The sequence below is a fragment of the Trichogramma pretiosum genome, unplaced genomic scaffold (genome assembly GCF_000599845.2).
Source record: "Trichogramma pretiosum strain Unisexual culture from Peru unplaced genomic scaffold, Tpre_2.0 scaffold41, whole genome shotgun sequence".
Taxonomy (NCBI): domain Eukaryota; kingdom Metazoa; phylum Arthropoda; class Insecta; order Hymenoptera; family Trichogrammatidae; genus Trichogramma; species Trichogramma pretiosum.
In genome coordinates this window covers 1,065,765-1,078,932 of record NW_019640824.1, presented here as the reverse complement: position 1 = coordinate 1,078,932, position 13,168 = coordinate 1,065,765, and the positions used below count along the sequence as shown (strand labels likewise).

General features: G+C 41.4%; 3 protein-coding genes across 8 annotated transcripts; 1 reads left to right on the top strand and 2 right to left on the bottom strand.

The window, feature by feature from the left end:
* Positions 1 to 851: 851 nt before the first annotated feature.
* LOC106656652 (small RNA 2'-O-methyltransferase) lies at positions 852 to 3,249 on the bottom strand. Its single transcript, XM_014377723.2, has 4 exons — positions 2,609 to 3,249; positions 2,286 to 2,533; positions 2,022 to 2,204; positions 852 to 1,749 (listed from the first exon to the last, which is right to left on the bottom strand). Exons 1-4 carry the CDS (start codon positions 3,011 to 3,013, stop codon positions 1,218 to 1,220), a joined length of 1,368 nt encoding a protein of 455 aa, XP_014233209.1. The 5' UTR covers positions 3,014 to 3,249; the 3' UTR covers positions 852 to 1,217.
* Positions 3,250 to 4,918: 1,669 nt separating this feature from the next.
* LOC106656617 lies at positions 4,919 to 6,059 on the top strand. Its single transcript, XM_014377680.2, has 3 exons — positions 4,919 to 4,963; positions 5,056 to 5,565; positions 5,642 to 6,059. The coding sequence occupies exons 1-3, from the start codon at positions 4,919 to 4,921 to the stop codon at positions 6,056 to 6,058; spliced, it is 972 nt and encodes a 323-aa protein (XP_014233166.1). The 3' UTR covers position 6,059.
* A 137-nt stretch (positions 6,060 to 6,196) lies between these two features.
* On the bottom strand, positions 6,197 to 12,994 carry LOC106656731 (gamma-aminobutyric acid type B receptor subunit 1). Of its 6 annotated transcripts, none has more exons than XR_001339492.2 (8): positions 12,551 to 12,994; positions 12,207 to 12,305; positions 11,828 to 12,133; positions 11,259 to 11,757; positions 11,062 to 11,189; positions 9,783 to 10,958; positions 9,204 to 9,711; positions 6,197 to 7,597 (listed from the first exon to the last, which is right to left on the bottom strand). XR_001339492.2 is itself a non-coding variant. In XM_014377856.2 (8 exons), the coding sequence occupies exons 1-8, from the start codon at positions 12,707 to 12,709 to the stop codon at positions 7,566 to 7,568; spliced, it is 2,556 nt and encodes an 851-aa protein (XP_014233342.1). In that variant the 5' UTR covers positions 12,710 to 12,994; the 3' UTR covers positions 6,197 to 7,565. The 6 variants fall into 6 exon arrangements, 4 of the variants coding, with proteins under 4 accessions (XP_014233342.1, XP_014233343.1, XP_014233344.1 ...); XR_002763666.1 differs by having other exon boundaries at positions 9,228 to 9,711; XM_014377856.2 differs by having other exon boundaries at positions 9,555 to 9,711.
* Between the last annotated feature and the right edge of the window lie 174 nt (positions 12,995 to 13,168).

Below are 13,168 nucleotides of genomic sequence, written 5' to 3'. Positions count from 1 at the left end.
TGAAATTCACTAATGAGGATCTAAATTTGAACGACTATCATTCCTATAGTTAACTATTGTTAAAAGTATAATTGAAAATGTATTAAAACTTAGTGCTGACATTCCAATAACTGACACAATGTGACAAATTAATCAGATTATAAATAATTATCGAATAATGATTCAACTTTCATTTAAAAGATTCAAAAATGTGTACAAATATTATACAACGTGCTACCCACGATATTATTAAATAATCATAGTTACATTTTTTAACTTCTTTTCACATGTTTCATTGCTTAAGTGAGTTAGTAAAGTATATTAATTACTCAATCCTGTATTTATTCAATAAAATATATTGAATTCATTTTCAGTATAAATATGCTGAGTTCATAAAATCAAGCATCGTACATTGCAATCTTAATCATGATCTAAAATTCCATGTGTAAATAATAATTATATATTGTCAAAATATTTTTGCATCAGTTTTAGTGCCATAAATAATTGGTTGTACAAGTTAAAATCTACACTCAATTGCTTATTCAAATTGAACTTAAAGGTACATGTACTAAATCCTGAAATTTTATTAATATATTTTTATTCTTTCTTACAATTCTTTGAGAAAAATGTTGATTGTATATGAAACTATTTTCAGTTATAGTATAAAGTAATATTTAGGATTGTGAAAAATGCATGTAAACCTATGTAAATATGCAAATCATCTGTGTAATGATAAATAAATTAAATCGAATATTAGTTGTATTGCTTATTAAAATTGCTGAAAGCATTGAGACAGGTTAATTAATTTTTTTAGATAATGCACTTATTATCTAAAATTAAAAAATTATTATTTCTCATATTGGTCTAAATTTTATTAAAACTGCATACTACAAAAATATATCATTATCAAATTTTCTTTAAGTTTTACAGTTAAAACAATAATTTGTGTTCATTGTGGTATGAAATTTCGCTTTCTTATAATTTAAACAGTTTCATAATAAAGTAAAATATATCAAAACAAAAGCATAATGTTCATCTGTAATAATGTTAAACATATCAATTGATAACTTCATGAATTTTAAACTCATATGTATTTTAAATGCTTCCTAAAGCATCTCAGGTACTAAATATTTGGTACTATAATTTCATTGTGCAAATACCTTAATTGAAAATACTCAAGAGATCAACAATTGGTATCCATAAAAAATGTTCTAATAATGTAGGAAACGTAATTTTTATCAATCCGAATCCCAATTTTCTATAATAGGATCACTTGGTGATTGCTCATTTTCTGTCCTAACAACACATTCTTCGTCTGTTTTATAATCTTCTTCATCACTTTGTGTGGAAAATACATTATATTCTGGAACTTTTATTACATAACCACCATCTTCTTTTCTGACAATTGTCCAATGATAACTTTCTAAGAATTCTTTCAACTCCATCAAGCTGATTTCATAATCTTTTACTTTGTCATGAATATAATCTAATGAAACCTCAGGAGGTCCTTGATTGTGTATATGAAAAACAGCGTCATCATGAATTTTTTGTTTTACACAACGTTTGTCACTGTAATAAGGGTAGTTGTAAAGGATTACTGGAATAAGTAAACCTTCTTGGCCTGGTACTCTTTCACTTTGTAAGTCAGAATGCTTATGAAAAACTGCCATCTGCGTACATCCTCCAAGATTTCTTGTTTCTTCAGGCCCAAGACAGACATCATGAAATGATACTTCATAGTCTGGATATTTAGTAACAATATCTGTGGCCCTAAAAGTAATTGGAAAATCATATTATTAATATGGTTAAATGATTGTCTTGATCAATTTATTTAATCAGAATAATAACTTCTATAAATATTTGATTTTAAAATAACATAATTAAACGAGTTGGAAAAATTAACTATGCTTTAAATTATAGTTTAATATATGGAATGAGTTTTCTATAGCTTCTGTTAACATGCAAAAGCTCGTACATAGAAAAATTGCTTGATTCCATTAATCATCCCTATAAAATAGTGCATAGAAAAATATTTGACTCACCATTTTTGGAATTCAGCTCTAGTCCATTCAAATTTGTGGTCAGGATGTCTGAATCCAACCAAATCAGTGAATACGACGTTGAATTCAACATTTGGAGTTGTTATAACTGCTACTTTAGGTTTGATAAATCCAAATACATTTGCAGGAAATTTTTCAAGTTCTTCTGGATATAGATGCTCAATTCTATAAAAACAAACAGCGCATTAATTGAGAGGCAATCCAAAAAAATTATTTTACAAGTAATTCAAAATTGATAGTGCTCACAATTCAATGGCAACAACTGCATCACAGTCTTTTACAATTGAGTCAGGGTCTACAACACTGCCAAGAAGCACTTGAACTTTTAATGGCGACTCTCTCTGGATCAAATGATCAACATGAAAAGGTTGCACATTCCTGTAACGTGCTTTTAGAGTATCTGGATCTACGTCAATGCAGTAAATTTCCTCCACACCTGGGATTTGCTTGAGATACTTGAAAAAGGCCATATCGTTGCATCCATAATCAATAACCTGCAAAATGACAATTAACATTAGAGAAATAAATTTGAAAGTGCGTAAAAGAATGAGATGAGCTTGACAGCTTACGCTTTTGAGATTGGAAGCCCATCTTGGATCCTTCTCCAAAACATCCCGAACGGCCTCGTACCTCTGGACGTAGGCTGGAGGGTGAAATTGAATTCGGCTCATGCTTGAAGATTGTCTTGGAGATTCCGGCAAGGACCACTGTCGCGTGTATTTATGTTTGTAGTTAGTTAAATCTAATACCGGTGAAGGCGGAGGAGACGGGTTAAACAGTTTGAAATCTCTTATTCTCTTTTGAATGCTCTCTTCGAAGGCTTCGTCAGATAAACTAGACTCGGTCGACGGTGCGGATATAAAATCGTCATGTTCTTCGTTATCGTCACTCTCAGAATGCAATTGAACCGAGTTTTCGTACATCGGCGCTGGGATTTCTTGATAATTATGGGCGTCATTAGCTTCGTCACTCATGATGTTAACCAAATTAATAAACTTTGTGTATCACCCCACTACAGGGCAGAGATATTAAGCACGTGTGTCTGGAACTGCGACCGGGGTTCTGCACTGAGATTTGACCAATCGACGTACTGTTATCGCGAGCTTCTGCGTGCAAAGGTGTGCGAACTGATCTGCGAATTGTTATTTGCGCGCGCAAATTATGAACTTCTTTAAAGCGTATAGACTATAGTATTTCTTGATCGAGTTAATTAACTTGATTTTGTTTTATATATCCTTCCTTTTGCCATATTTTTTTTTTCTCTCTCTCTCTCTCACTCTTCGTAATAAGCGGCGATCGGTCGGTCGGTCGGTCGTCGTCGCTTAATACACACCGCCGGCCCCGGGGCATATATCAATGAAATCGACGTTGCGATATAGCTACCACCAACAATGAGCTGGACCACTCGAGTCTTACAGAAAGTATACATAAAATCAGGATCCATATCTACCTTCCAGAAATAACACGAATGTTTGTGTAAAATAAGAGTAAGACATTACTTTAAGATATTGTCGTTGTAATATTACTGTTTGAGAGTGACCTATGAGTTCTATCGTCTCACCCGTGATAGTGTCCGTAACCATTTACGTTCTAAAGAAGTATACGCGACCCTGATGCAGATAGCTCAATCGGTACCCTCTGAATATTCCGACAGGTGACGACAGAAAACGCAAAAGAAGAAAAATTTTAACACCTAAAGTATACGAAAAAAGCTCACGGAAACAGCCGTGTCTTAGGGAAAAATCAAAATTTTAAAATTTCGAAAAATGCAATAGAAAGAGGTGGAAATTAAAAATTAAATAAAAAAATTTTGAATTTAAGGTGTATATAAGCCCTTAATTCAGGAACAATGAAGCTCATTTCATTCAAGCACAATTGCTTGTTGTTTCGACCCATGCTGCATCGACCGAAAAACTCCCAAGCTTTAAAGAGAATTGAACGCATTATCGGGCAGGAATCTATAAGACTGCAATTAAATTCACCCAAACAGTTTTCAAGCCCGGATGCGGCGCCGATTAAACGAGAGAAAAGGTTAACGAATGTATTCAAGAAACTATCTAGAAGCTATAATAAAAGAATATGGACAATAAAGATAAGAAAATCTTTTTTCTTTTGACTCATGAACCAAATTGTATTATATTATTGCAGCTGATTATAATTTCCTGGCTATATAATTATCTGTAATTTATTCATTGGGATCGACTGTGATAAACTGAGCCTTTAACGATGGCTTGATATTTTTTTACACTATGCCGAAGAACGACGCTCTTATTTCACAGCATGATTCGTTCGAGGTACTGCTGACACTTCATTTAGAATAAGCCTGCATTCATACTTGAGGTGTGAAAAAGATGAGCTATTTTTACGAAGTTAAAAGAACGCTTCTAAAAAAATGATATCTTTATCCTTGTATCGGTATCTTTTAAATATATTGACAAATAAAATTTGTTTAATCTTCCACATTACGACTGTGCATATCAATAAAGTAAAAAATGTTGCTGTCATTTTATTATTCGAATCACATTAAAAATATGTTGCTGCACGAAGAGAATCTAAAATGTCTCCATTAATAGCTATAGAACGTGCAAATGAACGATTATTTGAAACACGACACAATTCATTGGCTAACGACTTGATAAAAAAATTCATCGAGTTGGTGAATAACCCAATCAAGATATCGATTCTCTATCAGATTTGTTAACGATAGATGCCATTTTTACGGATATCGGCGGTAATGGACGACAAATTACGTGAAATTCAGTCAATTGTCACGTAGTTGAACACGTTAGACGAAAAAAACGATTAGTAATTTTGGTATATATAGTCAAGTCCGGTCAGCAAATGGGCATCAGTCGAAAGCTTCAAGCATATCGATCAACATGAAGTACTCGTTCGCCTTGTTCCTCATCTTCGCGGTCGTCTGCGTAAGTACACATTTTCCTAAGCCGCAATAGACATGAAAAATCATTACGGTGAGATAACAGTACTTCTTTTTTTTTTCTTTCCTTCTGAACAGGGCACGCAGGCAAGTGCCGTCCACAAAACAGGTTTCTTCCAAGATTCCGTCGAATCTTTGAAGCAGTCGATCGACTCGATGTTACTGAGAACGATCCGCGAGGTCCAACAGCTCAATGAAAAGGTCCAAGAGAAATCCGAGAGGGTCTTCGGTTACGTGCAGGAAAAGGCCTACCAAGCCATGAAGACCGTGCGCCATCAGATCCGACGGCCCTTGGACGAGGTCAACGAGACATTGGCCAAGCTCCAGAAGACCAGCGAGGAAAAGAACGTCGACTTGAGCCATTGCGCCGAGATCGCCGTGAGACATCGCCAAATGATCCTGTCGAAGCTCGACGGCTCGGCCCAGTGCTTCGAGAAGACCCTCGACCGAGTCGCCGGCAATCTGGACCAGATCAAGAGCGACAGCAACGACGTCCTGGCCAGTCTCAACGAGATCCTCGAGGAATCCACCGAGTGCCTCGCCAATCCCGAACAATCCATCCTCATGAATCTCGCCTGTCTCACCGACGTAAGTTTTTCGCCTTACACTCGTTGAATCGCGCGGATAGGGTATGTTCGTTCTCTAACGTTAAAAATTGCAACAGAAAAAGCTCAAAGCCATCTGGGAAGTGACCAAGAACGTACCCATGATGACCGTGAACCTGGTCCGCTTCGTCGGCGGCGCCGTCACCTCGCCCGTGCCCACGACCTACTGCGTGTCCCAGAGCGCCTTCAATCTCCTCACCTCGCAAGTACCTGCCAAAATGAAAGCCGTCCACATGTGCGTGAAAAAGACCGTCGACGACATGTTCCACAAAGCCACGACCGAGGCACCAGCCAGCGAATCCCCCGCCGCCGAGGACGATCAAGCCACCGTCGCCAGTGTTCCTGAAACCGCTGAAACTTCGTCGACCGCCGCCCCCGTCGAGGTGTCGACCACCGAAGCTGGCCCACTTGGCCCAGTTGGCGACGCCCTATTCCCCGAAGACGTTGCCACTCAGGTTCCAGAAGTCGACAACTAATTCCTTAGCCCAACGACGCCAAAGTTCCTATATATAGATGATGACTTTCTGAGCTCGCAGAGTTATATTTAAAATTTTGCAATTTCAAAGCAATAGAGCAATGAGGAAATGATTATTTTTTTAAATAAATCACACGTCTTTCAAATAAAACATTTATTATACTTATTGAAAGTACGACGAATGAATAAAAACGTTTAAAAAACAACGTCAACTCTTGTATTTGCGTATTAATTACTATTTTCATCCTTCTTTTCTCTTTTTCGCGATCAAATCAAATCGTATCTTAAAGTACGTCTGCCACAGTTTAGCATTGCCACTAATGTTATTATTTTTCTGTATTAAGTTGAATCCTTATCCAGTTTAATCTTTTTTTCTGAAATTTTTACTACAATAGGATTATAAATCGAATTGCAGATTTGTTTGCGTATTGGACAAATTGAAACAATAACTTTTCATAAATATACTTTCTTCCATCACATAATATTGTATATCATACAGTTTTTATCGTCTTCGTGTAACGTAACTTTGCACACCGTATTTACAAATTATTTAAAATCATATAACGATGGTATAGTAATCTAAATTTTGTGTATTGACAGTGTGCGCATAAATAATTATGGTGTTCCCTTCTTTCTCGGAACAACAAAATTTAACAAATCCTCTATTTAATTATTCATATATACAATATTGAAACTTAAACAGTTTGCAAAATAATTATTTTTATGTACATTTTTCAACTTGACGCGAGAAACGTAACGTAACGTTCACAGATCGTTATAAATGAGTCGAGTTAAAAATCATTTTCTGCACCATATTTTTCTTGTATCTTATCATTTAAACATTTCGACTTTATCATCGTTGAATTCTAGAATTCATATAATTGCTACTACAATTGCATAATACCGTGCTGCTTCCTATTGAAAAATTACTTTGGATTAATGAGAATCGTGTTTCATTCGTGGAAATTAATCATCCACGAAACAAAATTTTAATTACAGAGATCACAGTACAGTAGAGTTTACGTTATATGTAGAGATTCGGCAATTTTATTTATCGATAATAGTAAAGATTTGGTTTTTTTTTCCTTTTTATCTAAACTCGTAAAAACGGACTTTGTCGTATATAATATGTATATAATATAAATCCTAACACATATATAAATGTATTGTATACGAATTCGCAGTTGAACGTTCGCAGTGCACAATTGAAGTTATTTTTCGGTACCACACACCCGTGTACACATAATTGTTTCGTCGTTATCGATTCGTTTCTTTGATGTTGTTCGTATCTTCCTCTTCTATCCAGTCTTCTAAGATTTCGGCAATTATATTATTGATTACTTTTTTTGCAGATGTATAAAAAGAGAGGAGCGAGTTTGGTATTTAGTTGGTCGATCACGTGATTCAAACGGGGGCCGATTATATCGTTATTTTTGTCATCCGTTTGCCTGCCTGAGCTCGTGTAGCTTTTAGTACACGAATTTCACGTGACCTCAACTCTCCCAATGTCAGCCGGCGGCGTTGTTAGCGCGATCTCCGTCTGGAAGCAGAAAACAAATCGTGCCCAGGGCGGGCCATTGTTATGCACGACATCAGAGTCTCCAATTGCTTGTAAAAATTATGTGTTAGTTGTTTGTGTGGGCGTGCGAAGCTCTGGCACACGAGGAGTCATTCGTCAGTTTTCCGGGTAGTCCAGGAATTTTGTCCCCTTCGAGTCGAGACTTCCAATTATTGCGATCATGTATATGCACAAGCGAATCTTACGAATGATTTCGTACGTAGTTTTGCAAAAACTTTTGCTTCATCAACAATTTTGAATAAAATACCTCATCAAGACTCCCAAATTAACTGTTCGAATGGCTCCAGCTTTACATCCCGTCAATAGCCTTTAAATCTCGTTAGCAAATGAATGATCATGAAAGAATTATTATCGTCTCTCGCTTTATTTTGAATTTTTTTTTGAATGTGGAATGGTGTGTGCGATATTTGACTGGTTCAAGTAATTTGGGAGCTTACTTCATGAGGTTTACAAGTGTGAACAAAACGAGATTCTTATTGTCTAACGAGATTTAAATGCAATAACGACGCGCGTGATTGCATTTTTTTCATTTTATAATAGTGTGGTGAATACATGAATTATTACTTTTGTCTGCAGCCGTGGCAGTGCAGTTACATCTCAATTCGAGCAATTTACTTTATTTTATTATAAAAAGGTGGTTGTAACATTTTGAGAAAAATATTTAAACGTGCCATGTATGCCTGACACATTCTCTTATTAAATGTATATATTTGTGTTGATTTTTCTCTTTTTTTGTCTTACAGAGCACCGATCTACGATGTCTTCATTAAAAAAAGTTATCTTCAATTTCAACAGTCGAGCGCGCGTTGCTAGCATCTTCCAAAATATAAATATAATATTGTAGAAGTAAAAAATGAGATGCGTGATTAAATTCAACTCTGTGTATTAAAAAGTATTTGCTTAAACACCTTTAAAACCGTTGATTTGTGCGGCCTTCGGTGCCAAAAAGAGTGTCGACAGACGCCGATAATGAATTTCGAAAAAAAATCAAAACTATTGGACCCCGTAAATGTTGCTATCTTTGCATCGTGTAAAAGTGTGTATGGTGCCGAAAATAGTGGCGACGACATCGAGTTCCCGTTATTGGGTCAATATAATGTTAATTAGGCTTCGAATCCCGTCACGATGCGACTCAATTCCGACGTTTCAATAGGCATCCCGTTTATTTGCAGGTACGAGTATTACGTTCATTTGTTTCTTTGTTTATATTATAAAAATGAAGAAAAAAATCATTACGCCGTTGAACCGCTGCGATCGGTGCTTTTGATTACTTTTTTGAAAAATACATTCGCGATAAAAAATAGTGCTATTTTTATGACGTGTATAAATCGACGATTAGCCCGAAAAAAATGTGTATCGTTACACGCGTGCGTTGACTTTCAGTGCTCGTTATTGCGAAGATGAAAAAAAAATCAGCAATAAGAAGAAAAAACAAGACGATCTAATGAGACACACAGAAACACACACGTGATTCGGATAATTAGCTTAAAAGAGAACGTGCTATATTGCGTAAATATATAAAATCGACTTGCATAATGATGTCAAGATATCAATGCTTTATACGCACAAGCCGATCGTCTTCTAAACGTACAACATTTGTATATGCGATAGATTAGTAGTAGTTGTAGGTGTTTTATGTAGTATTATTTGTATATTTAGGTACACGTTGTCCATCTGTCGTAGCGCCTCTTGGTAGGTCCCACAAAACTTTGTACTAGACGTCTATTTATAAATACGTTATTTTACTCTTATACACAATGAATTGCTAATGGTTGCAGGTGAGAATCGGTTGTTAAAGTTCAGCTTGGAATTCGGCTAATTTCTCCTCTTTGGATTTGAATTTTCACTTAGAGATAAGACTCGGAAAACTCAAAGTCGGAACCGGACGCGCGCGAGGATCTCGTATAAATGGATATACCCCCACCGATGGCGCTATCGGACGTTCCCTCGCCGGTCACGTAGTCGGCTACGATAAGCGAATCTTTACCACTTCCGCCACCGCCGTTGTTGCTGCCGCCCCCGTCCTTTTCCAGCTCCGCCAATTGGGCCTTGATCTTTTGGATTTTCTCCACTTTCTGCGAAAAGAGAGAAGGAAATTGCTTTAATCGAATATCGATCGCTAAATTAACAATATAGATGCAATTACCTGCTGTATGAGCTTTTGCAGCTCGTCGTTCTCGCTGACGATCTTCTGGTACTTTTCCTCGTCCTCCTTGGACATGGTGATGTCGGGATTGTACTTGGACTCGGCCTTGTCCTTGGGATGCCTGATGACCTCGATGACCTTGGGCACGAATATGAGGGCCATGCTGAGGAAGCAGCAGAATATGATGGCCAGGGCGGAGAAGACGAAGGTGGCGTCCTGCTGGCTGGCGATGACCATCGTGACGGGGGCCGTGATGAGGCAGAGCACCACCACGTTGTAGATGGACATGCCGACGTAGCGCGAGTCGTTGATCTGCTTCACTTTGATGCTGCGCGTCTCGTAGGCCAGGAACAGACCGAACACCAGTATTACCCCCTTGTAAGCGTAAATGATGCCAAGCCAGATCATGTTGTTCTCGCTCTCGCAGTGCTCGAGCTCGGGCCTGATGCGGGCGTCGTCGTCCCCAGCCGTCGACATCTCCAGGGGAAAGACCTCGATGGTGCGCTGGAGCGGGTCGACGAGCTGCCAGACCCCGAGGATGATGACGTCGATGGCCAGCAGCACGCTCACCATCGTGTACAGCTTCCAGGGCTGGACCTTCTTCTGGATCGAGGATATCTTCTGCTTGGACATGAAGAGCTTGGCGTGGTCGGCCTTGGTCTTGGTGTTGAGTCGATGGACGCGCCAGACCTTGCTGAACATGGCGCCGAAGGCCAGGGTGAAGCCGACGGAGAGTACCCAGGCTCGAGCCTGGCAGACCTTCGGGTACTCGTCGGCGCTGATGAAGCGGCCGTCCAGGCCCAGCAGGAAGACCGAGATGAAGCAGGCGATGGTGCCGCAGAGCATGATGGTGTTGCAGACCGGATGCGAGGAGACGATGACGCGCCTGTGCCGATTCCAGACGTTGAACAGGATCAGGCCGAGGGCGACGACGATGCCGAGCGTGGAGAAGCTGCACATGGTGATGAAGAGGGGCAGCGAGACGGTGCGCAGCAGCTTCTTGACGATGGTACGGTCCTGGGGCACCTTGCCGCCGATCCAGCGCTCCATGTTGTGCCAGGTGAGATTGTCCATCTGGGTGTCGTAGTAGCCGAGCTTGGCGTACTTGCCGTCGATCACCTGCTCGATCTGGGTCAGGGCTATGCGGTCGCCTTGCGAGCTGAACGCCACGTAGCCCTATGCGCGTGGAAATCGATTAAATAATATAAGCGAGATCGATATAGGCGGCTCCTCGATCGATCCCTCCTTAATCATTCATACGTGAACTTTATATACTCACCGAGACCCCGATGAACTGAGTCGAATTGATGGCCGAGTATATCTCGTCGGCCATCTCTTTGTCGTTGTAGGTAAAGTTTTTCAGGCTCTTGCCCTGCTTGCTCAGCCGGTCCATGGTCTTATTAAACGCTATATACAAAAACAGTTTAATTAATTACGAGTCGAGTCTCAAGTTCAAGTTCGCGATTGTATACTCACCCAAGGCGACGGACCAGACGGCGTCGTAAGCCAAGGGCGCCTCCTGATAGCCCTCGGGGTAGCGATTGTTGTCGATGTCGTAGCCGTCCTTCTTCAGAGCCCGATTGAGGCGCTGCCTGAAGTCCTCGCTGGTCATGCCGCTGATGGTCGTGTCGTTGTTCTGGTTCCACATGAGGGCCTCGGTCGTCAGATGGCCCTCTGCGGCCTGCCTCATTTGCTCCTTGGTGCAGCTGATGCCCTCCTTGTCGAGATTCACCTCGAACCAGTTGTCCTCGTACCAGCCGATGAAGAACCACACGTAGGACTTGCCGTAGAGGCCGTTGAGGTAGATCTCGCAGAGCACCCGGCGCGCGGCCACCACGTAGAACAGGCCGACGATGATGCGCGCGTCCTGACGGCGCAGATTGCGCACCGCGTCCGACGGGTCCGTGAGGAAGCTCTGGCGCGTCACGATCTCGATGCCGGCCTCCTTGCAACGGTTCTCCAGGTCCTCCACTGTCTGTAAATACCAATGCCACTTGGTTGATACATGCACCGTATAATTCGAGACAAGATCGCGATGCGCTCACCGAAATAAAGACCTCCTCGGTCTGCTGGAGTATGGCGACCCGGGACCAGCCGAACTTTTGCAGCAGCTTGATCCTCGTCGGATTGTGCACGGTGGCCGAGGGATGCGTCCGGAAGAGGGTGGGGAAGCGATTGCGATCCGAGAGGGCCGGCGACGAGGCCCCGTAGCACAGCACCACGAGGTTCCACATCTTGGCCGCCTCGGCGACGGTCGTGCAGACGGTGCTGCAGCCCGCGAGCAGCATCAGCTTCTGCGGCGGATTGTACAGCAGGTTGTACATGACCGCGGCGCCCAGTCCCGGCTCGCACTGCAAAATTAATTAATTAATCAATAATTTTTTAACGATTTTGGGAATGTTTATCGAAAGATCGGGTAGCGACCTCGCTGTCGTTCGAGTGCAGCTTCAGGGTGAATCCCGGCAGTAGATTCTTTTCGTTGTTGACGTCCTCGAGGGCGAGATTGGCCGCTGGCATGCACGCCTATGAACAAACAACATCGACTCGATTATTCAATCACGGTCGCAATCATATATGTAACGTGTGTGTGTGCTTGTGCGCTTGTGTGCGGTCGAAGGGCACACGCGAGGCGAGGCAGCGCGCTCGTTACTTAATAATTAATTCATGTCGCTTGAGCTGCAGCTCGCGCTCGTCGACCTCCAGCGCGCGACACTGCACACACGTGTATATAATGTGCATGTGTCAATGAGCATAATAATAATAATTACCTGACCACCTTGCCAGCCGCCCTCGCCAGCGATCGGGAAGATGCCACCGATGTGCAGGACATTGTCCTCCCTCGAGCTGATCTTCGCCTGGCAGTAGTAGCAGTAGTGGCCTATCGCCACCAAGTAGTAGGCGACGCAACGCACCAAACTTGGTGTCATCCTCGTGTTTGCTCGCGGCCGACCAACTCGTTTATGGAGCCCGACTGTGTCTTACCTCATCTCTTCGGGCCACATTCCGACGACTTAAAGTCGCGCTCGGCCCTCGAGCACACACACACACTTACGAGAGATCCGACTGTACTACGTGTGCACTCGTTACGTACGTGCCGAGAGAGGACAACGACGCGAAAAGCTCGACAGGAGAGTCTAAACTAAGGCACACGACTGCTTTTGGCGACTGCCAGCCAGTTTATATACAACGTATATATAACGAGGGAGGCAAAGAGAGAGAGAGAGAGAGAGAGGATAGCTGCATACGATCGAACGATACACCCCAACGAGACAAGAGCTGCACATATTATATATACAGCAGTGTCGGGGTCGTGAACGCGCGCGCACCTCCACCCATACCCCCCTCAAGCCCGCACACACATATAAGATAGACGACGCGAGCTTGCG

Coding starts and splice junctions, on each gene's coding strand:
- LOC106656617 (XM_014377680.2), top strand. CDS start 4,919: ATGAAGTACTCGTTCGCCTTGTTCCTCATCTTCGCGGTCGTCTGC. Junction 4,964..5,055: donor TCATCTTCGCGGTCGTCTGC/GTAAGTACACAT, acceptor CCTTCTGAACAG/GGCACGCAGGCAAGTGCCGT. Junction 5,566..5,641: donor ATCTCGCCTGTCTCACCGAC/GTAAGTTTTTCG, acceptor AAATTGCAACAG/AAAAAGCTCAAAGCCATCTG.
- LOC106656731 (XM_014377855.2), bottom strand. CDS start 12,709: ATGACACCAAGTTTGGTGCGTTGCGTCGCCTACTACTTGGTGGCGATA. Junction 12,306..12,550: donor GCGGCTGGCAAGGTGGTCAG/GTAATTATTATT, acceptor GTTTGTTCATAG/GCGTGCATGCCAGCGGCCAA. Junction 10,959..11,061: donor CTCAGTTCATCGGGGTCTCG/GTGAGTATATAA, acceptor CCACGCGCATAG/GGCTACGTGGCGTTCAGCTC.
- LOC106656652 (XM_014377723.2), bottom strand. CDS start 3,013: ATGAGTGACGAAGCTAATGACGCCCATAATTATCAAGAAATCCCAGCG. Junction 2,534..2,608: donor GGGCTTCCAATCTCAAAAGC/GTAAGCTGTCAA, acceptor GTCATTTTGCAG/GTTATTGATTATGGATGCAA. Junction 2,205..2,285: donor GCAGTTGTTGCCATTGAATT/GTGAGCACTATC, acceptor TTGTTTTTATAG/AATTGAGCATCTATATCCAG.